Source organism: Mauremys mutica, chromosome 18, assembly GCF_020497125.1.
Source record: "Mauremys mutica isolate MM-2020 ecotype Southern chromosome 18, ASM2049712v1, whole genome shotgun sequence".
Lineage (NCBI taxonomy): Eukaryota > Metazoa > Chordata > Testudines > Geoemydidae > Mauremys > Mauremys mutica.
In genome coordinates, this window is record NC_059089.1 from 20,468,105 (window position 1) to 20,486,957 (window position 18,853).

General features: G+C 50.0%; 1 protein-coding gene across 1 annotated transcript; it reads left to right on the forward strand.

The window, feature by feature from the left end:
• The first annotated feature begins 440 nt into the window (after positions 1–440).
• CACFD1 (calcium channel flower domain containing 1) lies at positions 441–18,420 on the forward strand. Its single transcript, XM_044993094.1, has 5 exons — positions 441–740; positions 7,270–7,342; positions 8,337–8,462; positions 10,682–10,789; positions 12,591–18,420. Exons 1-5 carry the CDS (start codon positions 617–619, stop codon positions 12,682–12,684), a joined length of 525 nt encoding a protein of 174 aa, XP_044849029.1. The 5' UTR covers positions 441–616; the 3' UTR covers positions 12,685–18,420.
• The last annotated feature ends 433 nt before the right edge of the window (positions 18,421–18,853 follow it).

The following is an 18,853-nucleotide window of genomic DNA, read 5'->3' on the forward strand; positions in this document are numbered from 1 at the left end:
ACATCTGGTCACCCTAAGCTCGTGGGAGAGGTGTGGGGTTGGGGATCTGAACGCAGGACATCAGGGAACGCCTGTGTTCCCAGACTGGCTCTTACAAATACTTCCTCTGTGTTTCAGGGCAAGTCGAAAGATGCTTTATAAAGGCAAGATAGCAGCATGTCTACACCCAGGCGCCTGCATTTGCACACTCAGGCAGCCTCACAAGCATGCCTAGGCCCGTGCACTCGCAGAGGTCACACTCACAGGCTCCGTCACTCCTCAGCCAGCTGCTGCTCCTCACTGTGGCCAGGCAGGGCCCTGCCCACTTCGCTATTTAATGAGAGGGTGACATCAGAGCCCTCCCTCTCGGAAGGGAGGGGACCCGTCATGCAACACGCAGGGAGACGTGGAAGCTGTGCTGCTGCTGGGGACAGAGGCTCTCCATTGTCAGCAAGAGCAGAGCAGCTGTCAGGGGCCAGGCCGGGTCCCTGGGGCGGTGGTGAGGGGCCCCACCGCAGGACGGGTGTGAGGAGCTGTCACTGACTCTTCTGGGTGTGTGTGTGGGGGGGTGTCCCCTTCTGCTGTGGCTCAGGTGCAAAGGGGGGGCTGCCCCAGCCCTTGCAGAGGGGGCAACACAATGAGCTCCCAGGAGGATCAGTTCCAACAAGCAGCCCCTGCCCCAGCTGCCTCTTCGGCGGACGATGGCATGACCTGGTGGTACAAGTGGCTGTGCAGGATCGCCGGTGTCATCGGGGGCGTGTGTAAGTAGCCCTACGGTCCTGCTTGCCGGATGCCCCTGGAATAACCTCCAGGGATGGGCCGTCCTGGGTCAGCGATGCTGATCTGTGCCCGCCTGCCAGTGACTGGCGATGAAAGAGGGCTTAGGTCCTAGCAGCAATTCTCCGTGGGTCTAATCACAGCCAGACAAAGACCCAGAAGCACATTGTCTAGGTGCGGGAATCAGAGTGATTTTAACTGGAGCCTGCGTTGTGCGTGCTTTGATTGTTTAACCCGCCTGGGCCTCATTGGGAAGCACTTTGAATCCTGGGGGGGGAACGTCATTCTACATATCAATTATTTCTCTTGTGCCAAATTGGACGTTTCCTCTGCAGGTGGAATGCTCCTGGGAGGCAATGGAAGCAGGCCGGGTGGGAGGCCCCGATCCTGCAACGTGTAGGAGGCAGAGGGCTGGGGCTCGGCACGGGCAAAGCAATCCGCATGCTGTTTGCAGGCTCGGGGGCTGGTTCATTGTTGTTACTGACCATTCCATGCTTCTGTGTTTCCACTTTTTCTTTTCCTTGCTGATCGCCTGGTTTCACAGTGATTTTGTGTGTGTGTGTGTGTTTGCTTCTGTTATTACTAACCCCTGAATAGAAACCCCAACAGGATAATATTGAGCCTTTTTAAAAAAAAATAAAAATAAGGGATTTTATCTTTGAAACAAACAGAAGGGAGATGACAGAAAGCAGGAGAGCTGTGCTGGCTTGTTAATTACTTGCCCCTGAAATTAACAATCTCCCATGGAAAGAGTCAAGGCAGTTCCACCAGGGACCATTGGGTCATATCGGGTTGTGCTGCTCCATGGTTTGACAAGATGAATAGATCTTAAAGCCAGAAGGGACTGTTACGATCGCCGCGTCTGGCCTCCTGCATAGCGCAGGCCGGAGAATGCCACCGGGCGCCTGTTCCTGCATCAAGCCCATCGCTTCTGGGGACGTGAAGGCATGTCTCTTAGAAAGACGTTCACTTCTGATTTGTTCAGCGTGTGCTGTAACGTCGCACCCATTCCCTTTCTCCGTCTCCACCTCCTCGGTTGGCTCTTGTTCCGGAGTTGGAGTGGGCGGCAAGTTTGCTACAGTTCCTTTTGTTTGCCTGGGTAGAACGTGTTTGTTAACCTGAGGATGTGCCGGGCTGGGGCTTCAGAACACGCTGCTCAGCTGAGGCACATGTTGGCAGCTGCATTTCTGGTGCGGTGAAAGGATGTAACAGAGTTGCTCCTTCCTGGGTGAAATTCACCTCAGTGCACAGCGCTTCTTGCAAGGCCCTCTGTACCTTGCATACAGTCAGGAAACTTGCTGAGTCTCCCCAGGGCTGGGAGGGAGGAATCTACCTCACAGGTGGCGAGTGCTACCAGAGCTACCTGGAGGCTTCCACTCCAGCTTCAGTAGTTTCAGTGCAGCATACAGTCCTTGGCGAGCTGGGGTTTTTAGCAAAGGATGGTTGGGGGCCACAGAAATGCTCTGGGCTGAGGGTGCAGAGCTGAAGGGGACAGCTGTTATATGCCACGGACAGCATTGCCAACTTCAAGCCTTAAAAAATCGCCAGTGTGCTTTCAAAGTCATGAGATTGGGGAAAATAAGATATTTGGGTTCTTTTTCTTTGGCTTCTGAGCATTTAGGGCACACTCAGGTCATGTTTCCAACTTTTCTCTGCAACCAGGAGCGCTCAAAATGTACTCGGTTTAAAAACATGAAAGCCGAGAGTCTCACCTGTTCACATGATTCCAGGTGCTGGGGCTGTCCAACAAACATCAGATTTGGCAAGAGTTGCGGTCAGCCTCTTGTGATCAGTAACAGTATTGCAAACAAACCAGGAAGGCTGGAAAATCAATGTAGACACCTGATAGTTTCTTCTTCTTGTGATTTTGCCAGGGTAACAGAGCACTGACTCACCAGTGTAGCACCTCCTGCTGGTCAGTCTGGGAATTAGCTCACTTCAGCTCTCAGAGCGCCCTCTGCTGGCCAGTATCTCACCTGCCTCAGACCCCCGTGCTCCTGGACCCCAGTGCTCTTTACCTTGGGATTCTGCCCACAGCAGTACCCCCGTCCCAGGGGAGTCCCCAACCCTCTATACCCACCTTGCCTCAGTGGCTACTGCCAGTCATCATCTAGCCCCCTTTCTCTGGGGCAAACTGCAGTCTGAAATGGCCACTCATCACTGGCAAGGGGGTAGGACCAGCTGCCTCTGCCTATCCCCGGGCTGCACCTCTTCAGCCCCGGTACCTCTTGAGACCCTAGACAAGGCCTCAGCCTGGGGAGTTGCCAGGCTGGTGCTCCCCAGCTCCCCTTGCCCTTCCCCAGCACTGCTCTGCTTGAGGTACCCTCTGCTTCCAGGCAGCTAGGCCCTTCTCACCACAGGCGCCAACTTGCCTTGGCGCCGGTGGGTGCTCGCCCCCGGCCCTGCCCCCATTGGACCCCTCCCCAAATCCCCGCCCCTCCTCTTCCCCGAGCGCGCCGCGTTCCTCCTCCTCCTCCCTTCCACTGCTTGCCACGTGAAACAGTTGTTTCGCGGCGCAGGCGCTGGGAGGGAGGGGGAGAAGCAGGACTCAGCGGCGCACTCAGAGGAGGAGGCAGAGGTGAGCTGGGGGGCGGGGCGGGGAGCTGCTGGTGGGTGCAGAGCACCCACGGCGTTGGTGTCTATGCTTCTCCCTCCACGGCTGGAGTGAGACTGACCCAGCACCTCCCTTAGCCTTTCTTATCAGGCCCTATGGCCTGACTAGGTGTGGCCTCAGCTATGGCCACTTCCCCATTCAGCCTACATTAACCCTTGGTTTCCAGGAGCGGGGTAACTGCCCCGCTACCGCCAAGCAGAGGAAAAAGAGGCTGAGCGACTCTTGGGCAGGTAGAGGCAAAAGTTAATGGCAGGTAACAGAAGGGACAATTCTCTGAATCCCACCTACTAACAACCATGTCTTTTCAAAGAGCTTCATATCAGGGAAGCAAAAGAACAGGAGGCAGATTCCCAGAGTGCAGGGAGACAACACAATTTGCTACAGGACTCTGGAATGTATCTCTAGCCTTTGTGGGTCACTAAGAAATGGAACCAATTTATTCGTATTTTAGCTGATTGTATCCAGACTGCTAAAGAGAGAGTTTATTCATAAAATGCCAGATTCATTCAAATACAAAAGGAGTTTGTATTGTAATGGTTTCAAATGCTAGCATATGGCGATGCAGCCCCAGTGGAGCTGTGACTGCTGAGACCTGAACTTGGCCCAAAATGTATTAGAGACAGAACTATATAGCGGTTGGAGCAGGTGACTGGGCTCAGGAAAGATGTGGACAAATTGGAGAAAGTCCAGAGAAGAGCAACAAAAATGATTAAAGGTCTAGAAAACATGACCTAGGAGGGAAGATTGAAAAAAATGGGTTTGTTTAGTCTGGAGAAGAGAAGACTGAGAGGGGACATAACAGTTTTCAAGACCATAAAAGGTTGTTACAAGGAAGAGTGAGAAAATTGTTCTCCTCAACTTCTGAGGATAGGACAAGAAGCAATGGGCTTAAATTGCAGCCAGGGAGGTTTAGGTTGGACATTAGGAAAAACTTCCTAACTGTCAGGGTGGTTACGCACTGGAATAAATTGCCTAGGGAGGTTGTGGAGTCTCCATCGCTGGAGATTTTTAAGAGCAGGTTAGACAAACACCTGCCAGGGATGATCTAGATAATGCTTAGTTCTGCCATGAGTGCAAGTCCCTTCCACTCCTATGATTCTATGAATTATAGAGGAGTGAATTCTTTTGCTGAGAGTTCATTTTAGCTCCATGTTTGCTGTGTGCTCCTTTGTGATTCAGCAAATTAGTTAATTGACTAAGCACCAGACCTGTCCGTCTTCCACACCACAAATCCCAGCAGACGTTTTCATAATTGAAAAGCCCCTGTGGCCTTGAACTGGAAAAGAAATCTCAACTGACAGCTTTTTGGCTACTAAGTAGCCTTTTTGGCTACTAAGGAAGGCGTCGATAAGAGTGAGAGGACGGTTTGGTCACTGGTGTTGTTACACTGAGGGTTAAAACAATCTCTTGCTTAGCTGAGAGTCGTACAGAGACATTCTGCAGTCAGGTTTGTTTTTGGGGTGGGTCCTCATAACAAGAACTCTCAAATCGTAATTGTTTTTTAAAATGTATTCCAAGAAGTTATTAGCCCTGGTGTGTAGGCCAAATTTGTGCTTGGATTATAGCATTCTGCCCTCGAAGTTCTCTCTATGGTTTCAGCTGAATGTGTGATCTTTCTAAATTTCCTAGACTGTGGTGTAGTGTTGTTGTGAGTGGTGAATATCAGCTGCTGTGTTCCACCCCAGAGGAAGTTGTGTTTCTGTGGTGGGTGAAGTGATCCCTGTATATAACTGGTCTGTCAGTCTGAAAGTGCTTTCAGATGACAGCTGCGATGTGACTCTTAAGTGGTTCCTACTTATGATAATCATGCACTTTCTTATGGGCAACGTGAGTGCCTGAAGCCCTGGGTTTAACTGTTTGCCCACATCACAAGCTGATGCTTTTATCTGCTAAGATGTATCAAGGACGAGCCGTAGAGCTGTCTATGTCCTGTCTTTGTGCCAGCAGCTGGTCCCACTAGCCCTGCCTGGAGCTCTGGCTCCAGTGGGAGTGCACGCAGACCTCACCAGCGGATAGTTTAGGAAGAATTGAATAAGGAATCTCCTGAACCCTGCAGGCTGTTTCCATTTCCTGTTAGTGCATGCATCCTCAGGGGATAGGGCACTGGACTGAGCCTCAGAAGACCTGGGTGCTGGACCTGGCTCTGCCACTGGTTTGTTCAGTGACCTTGGGGAAGTCACTCTGCCGCTCTGTGCCTCATTTTCCCATCTGTGAAATGGGGATAATGATACCTCTGTTGAAAAGCAGCACTAGATAAGAGTTATTATTATTTCTCCTTTGTCTTTTCTTTTCTCCGGCTGACCTCTCACACTGAGTCTTCATTATCCTTGGAATGCATTAGTCTCCTTGAAATACCCCTGGCGGACCTTTTTAGAAAATCGTACTGCTTAGTGTTTCTCAAAGGGTGGGCTCCAGTGGCTGAGCACAGGAAGTCCTGAGTTCTCACTGTGATACTGACTCACTGGGTGAGTTTGGGCAAGTCACTTTGCCACACCGTGCCTCAGTTTCCCCATATGTGGAAGGTGCTAATTATACTGGGTTTTGAGGGTTCATTAATGATTGCTTTAAAAACTCCCCCACGTTGCTCTCTGTTTTCTAAGATGAGGTACAACCACACGAGACACACCACAGGCAGGGCAATGACCCATGTAGACTCTCATCTATGGAAATCCTTAACCCTGAGTAGGTCACAGAGACACCAGTCCTTTGCATTGCATGGGTTAAAAAAAACCCAGCAGCCTCTATACTAACCTTTAGAGACCCTATTTTAGCTGGAGTTTTGTTTAGTGTTGTTATTTCTTATTGAGCCAGCCGCTGGCTCTGTCCTACACGCAGACCATGCAGCCCCTCCTCCACACCTGAGCTCTGGTTACCCTGGGCATAAAGGCAGCCTCTTATTGTTAATTGAGGAGACTGGCTGTATCAAATGCAGGTGACATTTTGCAAGTTTAATGAGATGCTAGGTAAATGTATGCACTCCAGGCTCACAAACTGCTGGCTAGCTCCTTTTCTTGCATTACATACTCAAGGCCTCGTGGGTTATTTTGGGGCTTGCTTTGTCAAACATATCTGCAGAAAGAAGGCCAGGTTCTGCTCTGGGTTCCACCTATGTCTGCCCAGAGTATCTTCGGATAAGTCCCTACGACTTCAGAGGAGTCACTCTGAATATACAGCGCTGTAGATGAGAGAGGAATTTGGCCCATTTGTCAGTTCTTGTTTCTGCCTTCGGTTCGCTGCAGACTGCAGCTATTTTTTCATTTAACTGTTTACTTGTGCAAAAGATGCTGCCGTTGGAAGGCCGTGCTGCCGGCAGGTAGCTCGTTGTTTACCTCGGGGCCAGTTACATGTGACTTGAGATTCTTCAGCAAATAAAAACAGAGGCTCCCTTAAAATGATTTAATTTGAAAGCAAACACACTGGGGTTCGGTATAGCCCTGAATGCCTGTAGAAACACAAGCCTGAAGGACGAGTGTCCTGAGCCAAAGGCACCCCGTGCTCTTGTTTTAGCCAAATTGGGAGTAGACCCTATCTCCTAAATCCTAATCATTCTGTCCATTATCTCTCCCCTTCAGTGTGGATTGGTCTATGTAGTTGTTATTCATATCATAGTAGCGGCTGCAGGTGACAATTGAAATCAGGTCCGTATTGTGCTAGGTGCTGTACATACAAGTAGTGAGAGCTAATCCCTGACCTGGAGAGTTTAATACAGGCTGAAGACGGAAAGCACAGGTGCAGAGACTTGCCCAAGGTCACACAACTCGTCAGTGACAGAGCCAGGATTCAAACCCAGATCTCCTACCTGCCAAGCCAGTGCCCTGTCCACTAGATCTTGCTGCCACCCCTACGTATGTTGTGGTTTATTTTTCACATGAATTAAAATCAATCTCTTTGCTTTGAAGCCTGCGCACTTGCCGGCCTTTGGAACTGCGTGACCATCAACCCCCTGAACATAGCAGCTGGGGTGTGGATGATGTAAGTATGCGTGTTCTTCACTCTCTGCCCCAGCACTGCTGGTCTCGACTTTGGAATCACCATTTAGCAGCGGCAGGCGATAGAGCTGCGCTTTATGGGCAAAGAACTCGGCGCTCGCATTTTGTAATGGCCGCCTACCGCTGCAAGAGATCACTCTCTGTCTCCTGGGTTGTGAGGGTCTCGCCCCCGCTGTGCGAGGCAGCTGGGTTAGCCTAGTGTACTGATCTTCCCCGATCTTGCCGTCTGCAACTCTCAGGAGACTCTGATCCAGAATAAAACAGGGGCATCCTGCTTCATGAAGCGCCATTGACTGCAGGTGTCATACAGGCTTCTACGTCTGCTGCTACAAAGCTTGTGCGCAAATCCTGGGGATCACTAAGGATTTTCCCAGAAAAGCTTCAGGCCAGATATGGCTTGAGGTAGCTGCCATGGTGACCTAAACTGATACGTGGGGAGTAGGCAGTAAAGCAGTGTAGGGGATGTGCAGCAGGAGATTAACAGGAGAGTGTAAGGTCAAGTGTGTGTGGACTGGGCATTTTCACCCAGTTTGGACCAACCTACACTCTATGTGTAACTTACACCCCGTTTACGTCGCTGCTGAGCTAGGCTTTCAGGGCAGGATCCTCGGTTGTGCTAGGCTCAGGCTCCGTGTAACCCAGGGGAGGCGGCGTCTCTCACTTGCCCTGCCTAGCTTGGTTCAGCAGGGTCACTCCCCTGTCTCAGGATTGCTGGAGCGCACTACCCTGGCTCCATGCCACCCTGGGGGTCCCTGTCTGAAAGGGGAAGTCCCACGTGTCCAGTTCAAATGGACTGTTGGCCACTGGAGGGGGGGAGGAGGCAGAATCTGGCCCCATGTAATAAAATCTCTCTGACTGTTAAGACTCGGAGCTGTTTGGATCATTGGCAGAGGTGTGAATGGGACCCCGACCGTGAGAATCGAGTTCCCTCTCCGGAGCCTGCTGATGGGTTAACTCTCTTTTGCTTTGTTTTGAAGGTTAAATGCCTTTATCCTGTTCCTGTGCGAAGCGCCATTCTGCTGCCAGTTTATCGAATTTGCAAACGCGGTGTCTGTGCGGGCGGATAAGCTGCGGCCCTGGCAAAAAGCTGCCTTCTACTGTGGGTAAGGACTGATGGCCGGCTCCAGCTGTGGGCCGGCGAGGGGGTAGGGGGGGAGGCTGGCAGAGGGGTTGGATGGGCGGTTTAGTGGACTTTGGCCCTGATTGGTGGGTTTGGTGGCCTGTGATACACGGATGAGAGGATCTGGTGGTCCCTTTCGGCCTCGAACGCTAGGGGTTACGTCCACACTGCACCTGGAAGCAGCCGCCCAGCCCAGGCAGACAGACTCATGCTAGCTTCGCTCGAACTAGCGCGCTAAGAAGAGCAGTGTAGAGGTTGCCGCCCTGCCAGCGGCTCAGACTAGCCACCTGAGATCGGACCCAGGGGGTCAGGCAGGCTTGGACTTGGGTGGTTAGCCAGAGCCATTATCCCTATTGTGCTGGGTGCTGGACAGAACCAGGAAATAGACTATCTCTGCCCTGGAGGATTTGAAATTACACCAGTCTCAGGGAGGTCATAATCAGGCCCTTGAGCTTTTCAGTCTGTGAACCTTTTCAGTCTGTGCCTGAGGAAGGGGCACGGCATAGCCGCGCCAGCCCAGGGAAGGGACTGTGCTCACGATTTCTGCCCTGCTTCCTGGGGGAAATAGTCTGAGCAGCAGCTGATCACTGCCCACCCTGTGCCAGCTCAGCTGCACTGGCTGGCCTGCGGGTGGAGAAGCCAAGGTTCTGCCCAATCCTGTGAGGAGGAAAATGGCCTAAGGCCTAGACTTTGGCCAAGTGAACTGTATGTATGGTCAGGTGAACTGTATGTGTGGCCTGGAGGAAGGAGGAAAGGTGTGGGGGGGTGTTAACGGAGAAGGGTAGACAGAAATTATATAAGCAGAACTAACTGTAGAAATTATAAAAGTAGGATTAACCTTTTGTAACAGCTTATGATTAATAGCTGCCAGGTGACAGAGCAAGAAACCGCAAAGGGCAAACGTAAGGAAAAACAGAAAGGGCTTGTGTTGCTTTGTTCCTTATATGGAGGTAAAACTGTAAGGAAGTATATATCATTCTTGTGGTTTTATCCTATATAAGCTCTCGCATTTTATCTGTCGGGGGGGTTGGCTGCCTTGGCTCACTCCCCCATCCATGCATGTTTGATTGATCAATAAAGGAGCCTCAGGCTGTCTGATCCAAAATCAACCATGTGGTCAATTTTCCACAACACCTGTGAGAGCAGGAATCAAGGCAGAATCTGGCCCTTAGCGGAGAGGTCAGCCCAGGGTGTCACAGAGAGCACGTGCATTGCTTCCAGGGGAATGGAAGAGTGCAGCCACTCCCAGCTGGTAGGAACAGGAGCCTGTATTGGGTAGGGGTCTACTGAAATCACAGAGAAATCACACAGTTTTCATGGATTGTTCATGGCATAAATAGCAAATTTCGCGGAGATGTTACTTAAAAAAGAATGTTATTTCTTCACAGCGTTTCTCAAACTAGGGCCCGGGCCCAGACGGGGGTCGCAAGCCTATGAGGGGGTTGTGGTAATGCCACCCTCATTTTTCCACTGCTCCCTGCGGGTGGCACTACCTTCAGAGCTGGGTGCCGGGCAGCAGCTGTGGCTTGCCGCTCTGCCTTCACAGCTGAGCAGCTGGAGACCAGATTTCACGGGGGAGACCAGATTTCACAGTCCATGACATGATTTTCACGGCTGCGGATTTGGTAGACCCCTAATTAAGGGTCTGAGTTTGAGTGTTCGTGTGAGCCATAGGCTTAAAGCATGAATAAGAGAATAAATTAGAAGGAAGACTTGTCTGGATTAAAGGTGTCGTGACCCTGAAAATACCAGCTCTATCTTATGTAAGGCTTGGGAACTAGAGAAAGCATGATTCATTGGAAATCATGTGCGGGGTGTAGCCCTCAGCCTGCCTTTGGCGAAGATCCAGTAACCGGCAGCACTTCACTTGTTTGCTATAGTGTAGAGAAAGACAGGCTTGCCGAAGTTTGTTTGTCAGAGCTTTCTCCTTCCCCCTTTGGAGTTACACCATGATGGGCAGGAGCCTCCCGGGTCTGGGTCTGATGTATTTTGGGCAGTGCTCGTAGCTGTATTGCTGTCGGGATATAGAAGACAAGCATGCACTGACGTGGGTGAAATTAACACCAAGCGGCCTTTGAACTAATAAAGAGATTAGTTTGTGTGCAAACTCAGTCAACCTACTAGGGAAGTAATTTCCAACACAGGCGGAGAGGGGAGCCCCGTGGGGATTGTTTCATGGCTGACGCTATCTCTCTCCCCCAGGATGGCTGTGTTTCCAGTCATACTCAGTCTGACACTGACCACGTTACTGGGAAATGCTATCGCTTTTGCAACAGGAGTGCTGTACGGCTTGTCGGCGCTTGGCAAGAAGTAAGGGAGAAAGCGCGTTATTTCACATACAGTACCGGGGTGAGGCTGGCCCTGAGACCCTGACTCTACAGCAGAGCCATTTGGCTTCAACGGGGCTGCTGGGACGCCGGGCAGCCAGTGTGGCGAGACTGGGCCCTGCGTGGGTGGTATTTAATTATACCTGAGCAGTTGAGGTTCATGCAAACAGTTTGTGTGGCAGGACTTGGGGGCTAGGAGTGCTTCATGGAGAGCATATCTTAAGAAAGCGAACGTCTTTCTGAGCACACTAGGAGAGCCAGGGTCAGAGCGTCCTTGTAACGGGGTGCGTTCACTGCTGGGGCGCCTCCTTGGGGCTGGGGATCAGCTCTCGCTGCGTCTGGTGCCGTTTTCCATAGGTTGCTCGCACTGTTGCCTCTCTCTCTCTCTGGGACTTGGGGTGCTGCCTCTTCGTGACTCAGCCCTCTGGCCGGATCACGATTTAGTCCTCCCCTTCCAGGGGCTCAAAGTCCCACTGGACAAGCTGTCTGTGTGCCATGTCAGGCAGTCTTCCGGTCCAACCCAGGCCCAGTGGCTGGTAGGGGAACCACCTGCTACTCTGAGTCCCAGCCCAGGGATGCCGTGTCTTGTGACCATGGTCTACTCAAACTTCAGGCTGTTTCTGTTTCCCTGAGCTCCTTCCTCCCTCACTTCTCTGTCTCTGGGCCCACCTCTGGGTTTGCCAGTTTGAGCTTCCTACACTCCCTGTGGCTCCTTGCCAGTCTCTGTAGTCCAGGGTCCCAAGTCTTACTTTCCCACTATGACGATGCCTCATCCCTAGACAACTCCCTTTCTCTGTAGGGAGCGACTGCACAGCTGCTCCGTGCGGCCTCCTCTTGCGCTCAACTTCCTGGCTTTGCACAAGCCCAGCTGGGCTTCATCTTCAGCTAGGCTTTAGCCAGCCCTTGCCCTCCTCCAGGTGCAGCTTACAAAGTTAAAGGGCCCTTTTTAACCTGCTCAGGCCTCGTGTGGGGTGGACACCCCCGTTACAGCCATAAACTCACACGGTGGGAGCTTGCAACATACCAATACAGAATTTTCCCAGCACATGTCAGCAAGTTTTTAAAGGGACCCTTTCGGGTTCGGAGTCTTGTGGGTGTGTTTAGAAATCTCCTTGCCTGTAATACTCACCATGCTTTGTATGATTAAAGCAGAATTTTGCCCCTCTGATTTTCTTTTATGCTGTTCGTTGCTTTCTGCAACCCAAAGGAAATTCCCGTCAGCTTCACTTTAACATTTCTGGTTAGTTTCATTTTCTAGTGCTCGTGTGCTAAGCCGGCATTTGGGCTGCAAATGCTGCTGGAGAACGAGAAAACACGTTTTTCACTGGCATTAAATGAAAATCACGGCCGAGAGCAGTTCTCAGGGCCCCAGGCTCTGTAAACCTTTGCCTTTTGTTGTTTACAAAACTTCAGTTGTGGAGCTAAATCGCCCTAGCTGAGATGACGGCAAATCCCAGCCCCAAAGCCAGATCTATTCAGATGGGGTTAGATTCTGCAACTGATCAGGTCAATAGTAAAACACCCACTGATTCCAGTGGGAGCAGGCTCAGGTGCCTGAGAAGTCAGTAGCAGGTGATTCCTTTCATTCCCAATCCTCCTCACCTGCCTGTCGTACCTTGTTGACTGTTGAGTTGTTCACCGTAGTTACTTTTTGGATTCTGGTAGCACCAAGAGGCCCCACTCTGGATCAGAGCTGCCTTGTGCTAGGTGCTGCACACACACACACAGAGGACAGCCTTGTCCCCGAATAGCTTATGTTCTAATGCTGTCCCTTCTCTCTGCAGAGGGGATGCCATTTCCTATGCAAGAATCCAGCAACAGCAGAAGCAAGCGGATGAGGAGAAGCTAACGGGGACTCTGGAGGGGCAGGCGCTGTAGAATTCCCTCCTGGGAGCCGCAGCCTGCTGACACTGAGACTTTAAAAACGCAGTGGAAATCCGTTCTGACACGAATCTGATCACTCTTCTATCAATTCCTTGGGGAACTTTCCAAACGCTGCATCAACTAGAATTCCAAGGGGCAAGAGGTGACACTTTGCTCTCCAAAATAACCTCGAAAGAGCCTCACATGGAGGTGTCTCAGTCTGTGAGTATTGCACATTGCAACTGGAAGACGCAGGTTTCACTGGGAAGAAGCCTCTTGTGTGATTAGCTGCCCTGCCCAGCCCAGGTTATACCCAGCACCAAAGATCTGAAAATCCCTTTTTGCCACCAGGGGTGTGTGACTTAAATCTCAGCTGACTCTTCAAGTGCTGCTTAGCAAAGCCGATAGTATGTACCCATTCCTCAGCAAGGTTCCTGGTTCACCACGGGGGATCGAGATGTACAGTGGGGTTTTTGCTGGCCGTGATTTCACTTGGGGGCTAATCTGGGCATTGCCTGAGAAGAGCTGGAAGATGTACCTGGAGCCCTGCGTTCTGGATACCTGGCTTCTGGAAGGTGAATTAGGAACACTGGGCAAGCTCGTACCATCCCAGCTGAGATGCTCTCCCCCATTTCCAGAGTGCACTATGGGGCCAGTTTCTGGTCCCACTGAAGTGATTGGGAGGTTGCCTATTGGCCCTGACAAAAAGTCTGGCTTTTTGTGCATTACAAGTCTTCAGTGGTGCTCTGTGGTACAGATTTTTAAGGGTGTACTATGCTAATCTAGGGTTTAATGATATACAGTAGTGCAGATGGCTGAATGGATTGGGTTAGGAACTAATTGATCCTTGGTGTTGCTTTATTTTAGGGTTTTAGATTAGGGGCAGTTAGGTCAGGAATTACTGCCATGTAGCGAAACACCTTTGACAGCACAAAAGTAACTTAAGACAATAACAAACCCTCCAGAGACCTGATCGGAAGCCCACAGAAGTTAATGGAGAGACTCCCACGATCTTGAATGGATTTTGGATCAGGTCCTAATACGTGTAGAGCACAACCTCCACATCCCTCTGTGTATAGTTGCAGGCAGCGGCTGCGTTGCACAGAGGACTTGAACCACATCAGCTCCTCAATTTGTCTCCGTAGGGATTTTTTTTTCCTTTTCCTGTCACCACTCACCCTTTCACTGGAGGAAAAGGGGAGTAAGAATTTCTTTCCCTCAGCAGAAATGATGGTAACATTCCTTGAGCTCAGCAGGATTTTGCTGGTCCTGTCCATTTAAACGGTGACATAGGGTAACTGGTATGAAGGAAGGTCCCTTGCTCAGGTGCCCAGATTCTGATTTGGAATCTTAAACCTCCTTAGGTGCTCTTTCTCCTACTGCCTCTCCATGCAGCGTCGGTACCTACGGATATGGGACATATTCTTTTTTTCTGTCCCGCGCCGACATTAGCATTTAGGCTCATGCCAAAAAGCAGGTGGCTTTCAGCCCCCCGTATTGCTGCTGCGTGGGCAGGTGGCATGCTTTTCCCTGCAGCGTTGGGATGCCTCAGATCAGGGAAGCGTTCTACGCTGCATCCGCCTGGTAAAATTTGCTTAGGATTCTCTAAGATGAACCAACTCACTTTATACCATGGAATTTGTGTCCTGCTCTAATAATGCTTTTGCGTCCCCCACCCCCTGCCGCCGGCCTATCATCATGTGTCGCTGAGAGGATAGCCTGGCAGGTTGTAGTGCTCTTGCACAGAGTCAGGTGCATTCGTTGCATCCAGCAGCAAGGACACTGCCAGCCCATTCCAGCTCATATTGTTCTCCCCTAGTTAACTTTTCTGTCCCAAGTTGCTGCTACTTTAAAGAGGCCGTGCTCGCGAATGGACCCTCTGACTAGTCCAACTAGACACTACATACTGTTTGCAGCTGTTGCCTCCCATAGCATGCTTTGTGACCGTTTGATTTCCTTTTAAACTGTGAAAGTAAAGGCCTCATCCTGTCCTGGAGCCACTAGACAAAGTGCAGATAAAAATAACATTAACTCTATCCTGGTGCCTTGGAACTTGAGCCCAGATTCTGCGCTCTGAGTAATCCAGATTAAATCCACTGAGCTCAGCGGGTGACTTTGGAGTTACACTGGTTTAGCTGAGAGCAAAATGTGGCTCTTAGCTCGCAGAAGAAAAAGGCGACATAATAGCTTTGTGGGTTTTAACAAGCTATAACTGTACACTACACTTGAGAAGTCTTACACATCCTACAGGTGTAACCAAATGAATTCAACTGTTCGTCATCACTTCCTGTTTTACCCTGCTGCTGTGCACTGTTAAACTGCTGCCGCGTGCTACCCCAGAGGTGGCTACATTTTAAAGCAGGGCTTGAGGATTCTCGGTGGTGCAGTTTTGGGATCTTCCTGGCCGGGAAAAAAAAAGGCTCTTTAGTAATTAATATGCATCATACCCGCTTTCTACTTGGGCACACAGGCTCTGATCCTGCTCCTGTTCAGCTCAGTGCTGAAACTCCCATTGACACTGTGGTGTAGGATCAAATCCACATTCACCAGTTTTGTACTGGATGGACTACAGAACTCGCTTCTTCTATAGAACATTCTACATAAACAGTGCCCTGATCGCATTCTCTGTTTGATTCTCTTCTGCCGGGTATGGATCATTCTCTGAGTCCAGTTCCCTCTTTTCTCCACACTGACCCCTACACTGTCTTCTGATCATAGGTTTACACTGAATTTATGGTTTTGTTTTACACTGTTGCTTTTTGTTCTGGTTGAGAAGTGGAAGAATAATTTATTTTGGGGTATTTAAGTATTTCTGCTGGGACTGTTCTCACTAGACATAGAAGGAAACACTATTTAACAGAGGACAGTGTTTTGCCATAGTTCAAGGGAATGTTTCGTTTAATTTCAGGTGTCTCTCTGGGCAAAGAGAGGAGCCCTAGCTACTGTAAGAAAATGCTCTGAACTGTTTCAGCCTTTAGAGTAAGGTGCTGTTTATTACACACCCAGGAGAGGGATTTACCAACCAGCTGACCTGTCGCTTTCCAGCCGCAGAGTCAGTGTGTGAAATGATCTTTTTAAGTTGTGTTCACAGTTTGGCTGACACCATGTTAACAACAATCCAGTTCAGATCCGATTGTGGCAGCACAGATCCTATAGTCACTGAAGTCAATGGCAAAACTTCACTGACCTCAGTGGGAGCAGGGTTGAGCCCTGTCTTGTGGAAAAATCAGGCTGCTGGTTTGATTTTGCTGGAAGGCATTAGTGTGTGTATTGTAGAGCGAGCTGATGGTGCCTCCTAAGGTTATTGGGGCCAAGGCCTCAGCTGGTGCAAATTGCCGTCACTCCATGAAAGTCAAAGGAGCTCTGCAGATTTACACCAGCCGAGACTCGAGCCCAGTGGTTCTCAAGCTTTTGTCCTGGTGACCCCTTTCACATAAGAAGCCTCTGAGTGTGACCCTCCCTTAGAAATGAAAAACACTTTTAAATATATTTAATACCGTTATAAGTGCTGGCGGCAAAGCTGGGTTTGGGGCAGAGGCTGACACCTTGCGACCCCCCATGTAATAACCTCCCAGCCCCCTGAGGGGTCCCGACCCCCAGTTTGAGAACCCCTGATCTAGCCCAGGGTTTATTGGACAGACAGACAGACTCACAGACATGCCTACGTCCCTGCAGCTCAGTCTTTAGCAGCTATTTTGTTCCAAGTCCCCTCTCCCTAGGATCTTAGCACCTCCATCGCTTTACGTGAATTGTCAACCCAGATGCCACTGAGTTTAATAAATGGTCTGATCCCATTTGTGAGCCACTAGCTCCGGGTTAGAGCCGCATTACTGTCATGGACCTTCCTGCACATGGAGCATTGACTTTCCAGGGTATTTGAGTTCCTAGGTAGCATGGCACCTGGATAACTTGCACCACTAATGTCAATGGCCTGGATAACGTACAGTGATTCTGTGTTTAAAGGATACCTCAGAATAAGACTGGTGGTGGAGTGTGTCATGTGACAGCAGCCCTGTCTGGACAGCGTCCCTATGCAATACCTTTACTAGATAAAAAAAGAAAAGTGTAATGTCCCATTGAGTGAATGGGACAATTGCACCATTGATTTCAATGGGGTTTAGTGAAGTTAGACTAGTATTCAGTAGGAGGATATCGCAGAGTAAAGCATAGAGTTGCTGGCATGAATTAGTGGTGATTGCTTTGTTCTGTGAGTAGTTATACACTAGCCTGAATAAAAGGAAATTAAAAGCAAAGCAGATGTGATAGACTAACACGGAGTCTAACCTACACCCACAGAAGTAAGCCAGTGAAGTGGCGAGGTCCTTCATTCACCATGCTGTGCCTAGATTCCTGTCAGGACGGGGTTCTCAGAAGGCCCCTGTTACAATAACATCTGAGCGCTTTTTGACCTTTCAAATATTTACTAAGATTGGCCAGCTTGCATGGTCTGATTTTGCTTCTGTTGGTGTCAATGGCAAAACTCCCCCAGACCTCAGTAGGAGGTCTCATGAGATCATCCTGTGCTCTGAGCCCCAGGGTCTGGGGTCAGGCCCCAATTCAGCAAAGAACTTAGGCATGTGCTTAGGCCCCACTGACTTCAATGAGCCTTAAGAACATGCTCCGAGTTAAGCATCCAGCATGAATTGGGGACATAAGGACGTTTCTGTAAGGATGGAGTACAAGCCTTTGGCCAGAATTTTCAAGTGGCTACTAAATTTGGGTGCCTCAAGACCCCCAGGACCTGATTTCCAGAGGTGCCAAGCACCCACTGACTTCAGGACCAGCATGGGGCACCCAAAATTAGTGGGCCCTTTTGGAAACTTGGGCTTTAAAGCCCAAGACCCTCTTCGTGCTGCAGATGACTCTGTGATAGTTGTTATCATGACTGTAGACTTCAGCAGGCTGACAACCTTCTTTACTGCTGAATTCTGTATTAGACATGCCACATAAAGGGCTTTTAGGAGCAGCAGCAGTAAATACAGTTGTTGTTAGCCTGGCTCTGATCCTAGCATGGATAAGCAATTACTTTTGGGGGTGTAGATAAGACCCTTAAGATACCATTATGAATACAGTAGTGAGTAGATCCCTTCACAGTGCTGGGCGGTTATTAATAGTACTTGCTGAGCACCGTCAGGAGCTGTACAAGCATAGATGAAGTTCCAGTACCTGCCCCAGGGAGTTTACAGTCTCAGTCCAACCCCGACACTAACCCTTCAGACACTGGTGATGTGTAGGCTGCAGGGCCGCACTTCAAGGGGTCTTGACAGACAAGGAACCCCTGTGTTCCATGTGCGCTGGGCCATGCTGGAAAGGCCTCTCAGGAGAGAACTGACCAGAGGGAAGGAGGTTGTATAATGTGCAAATTACAGAGAGATGGGAATTCATTGGCTGCGAAGAGCGTGGCATTGCAAACGAACGATATGCAGGTACTGGGTGCAGAGGTGCTCACCACCACCAGACACAGGGCCGTCTGGGCAGGTCTCGTTCCCAACGCGCATTTGCACGGCATAAGCAGAGTTACTAATCTCTCCTCGTCTATTTTATTCATAAAAGGTGACAGCGCTGTATTTGCAAGCTCCATTTCCATCTGGGACAATTTTACACTGGGCAGTAAAGGGAAGACTTGAAGCTTCATTTATACTATGTACCTAGGCCATGCTGCTCTAGAAGGCAGCGAGTGCTGGTTTTGTAAGACTCATGAATTGATTCTTTGTGTATGCAGTGAATAAAAGACCATTCTACCTCCGGAAAGAGCCACTGTGATTTCTGAGACTTTGGACTTAATAGCAGAATATGGACCGGCGTGGGTATAAAGGAAAAGGAGCAACACTCAAAGAATAAAGTTCTCATCATAGAGAACAACCCAACATCCTTCCCAGTTTTATACTCATGCAAAACTCCCTTAGGCCAAACCCTGAGGTTCTTGCTCTGGCCTCACTCACTCTTTACTCGGGCAAAATGCCCACTGGCTTCCATGAGAGTTTCAAAGACTTCAGGATTTGGTCCGAATGCATTTGAGATGGAAGAAGTCTTGGGCAGGATTTCCAAAGGTGCTAAGCATCCGCGACTCAAGCAAGAGCTGCAGGGAACCCTTACAGTGCTGGTAGATATGGCTGGGTCACACTTAGTCAAACCCTAGCCGTGCATGGTAGATATGGGCCTGAGCTGCAAAGTTTGGGTCTGG

Coding starts and splice junctions, on each gene's coding strand:
- CACFD1 (XM_044993094.1), top strand. CDS start 617: ATGAGCTCCCAGGAGGATCAGTTCCAACAAGCAGCCCCTGCCCCAGCT. Junction 741..7,269: donor CGGTGTCATCGGGGGCGTGT/GTAAGTAGCCCT, acceptor TTTGCTTTGAAG/CCTGCGCACTTGCCGGCCTT. Junction 7,343..8,336: donor GCAGCTGGGGTGTGGATGAT/GTAAGTATGCGT, acceptor TTTGTTTTGAAG/GTTAAATGCCTTTATCCTGT.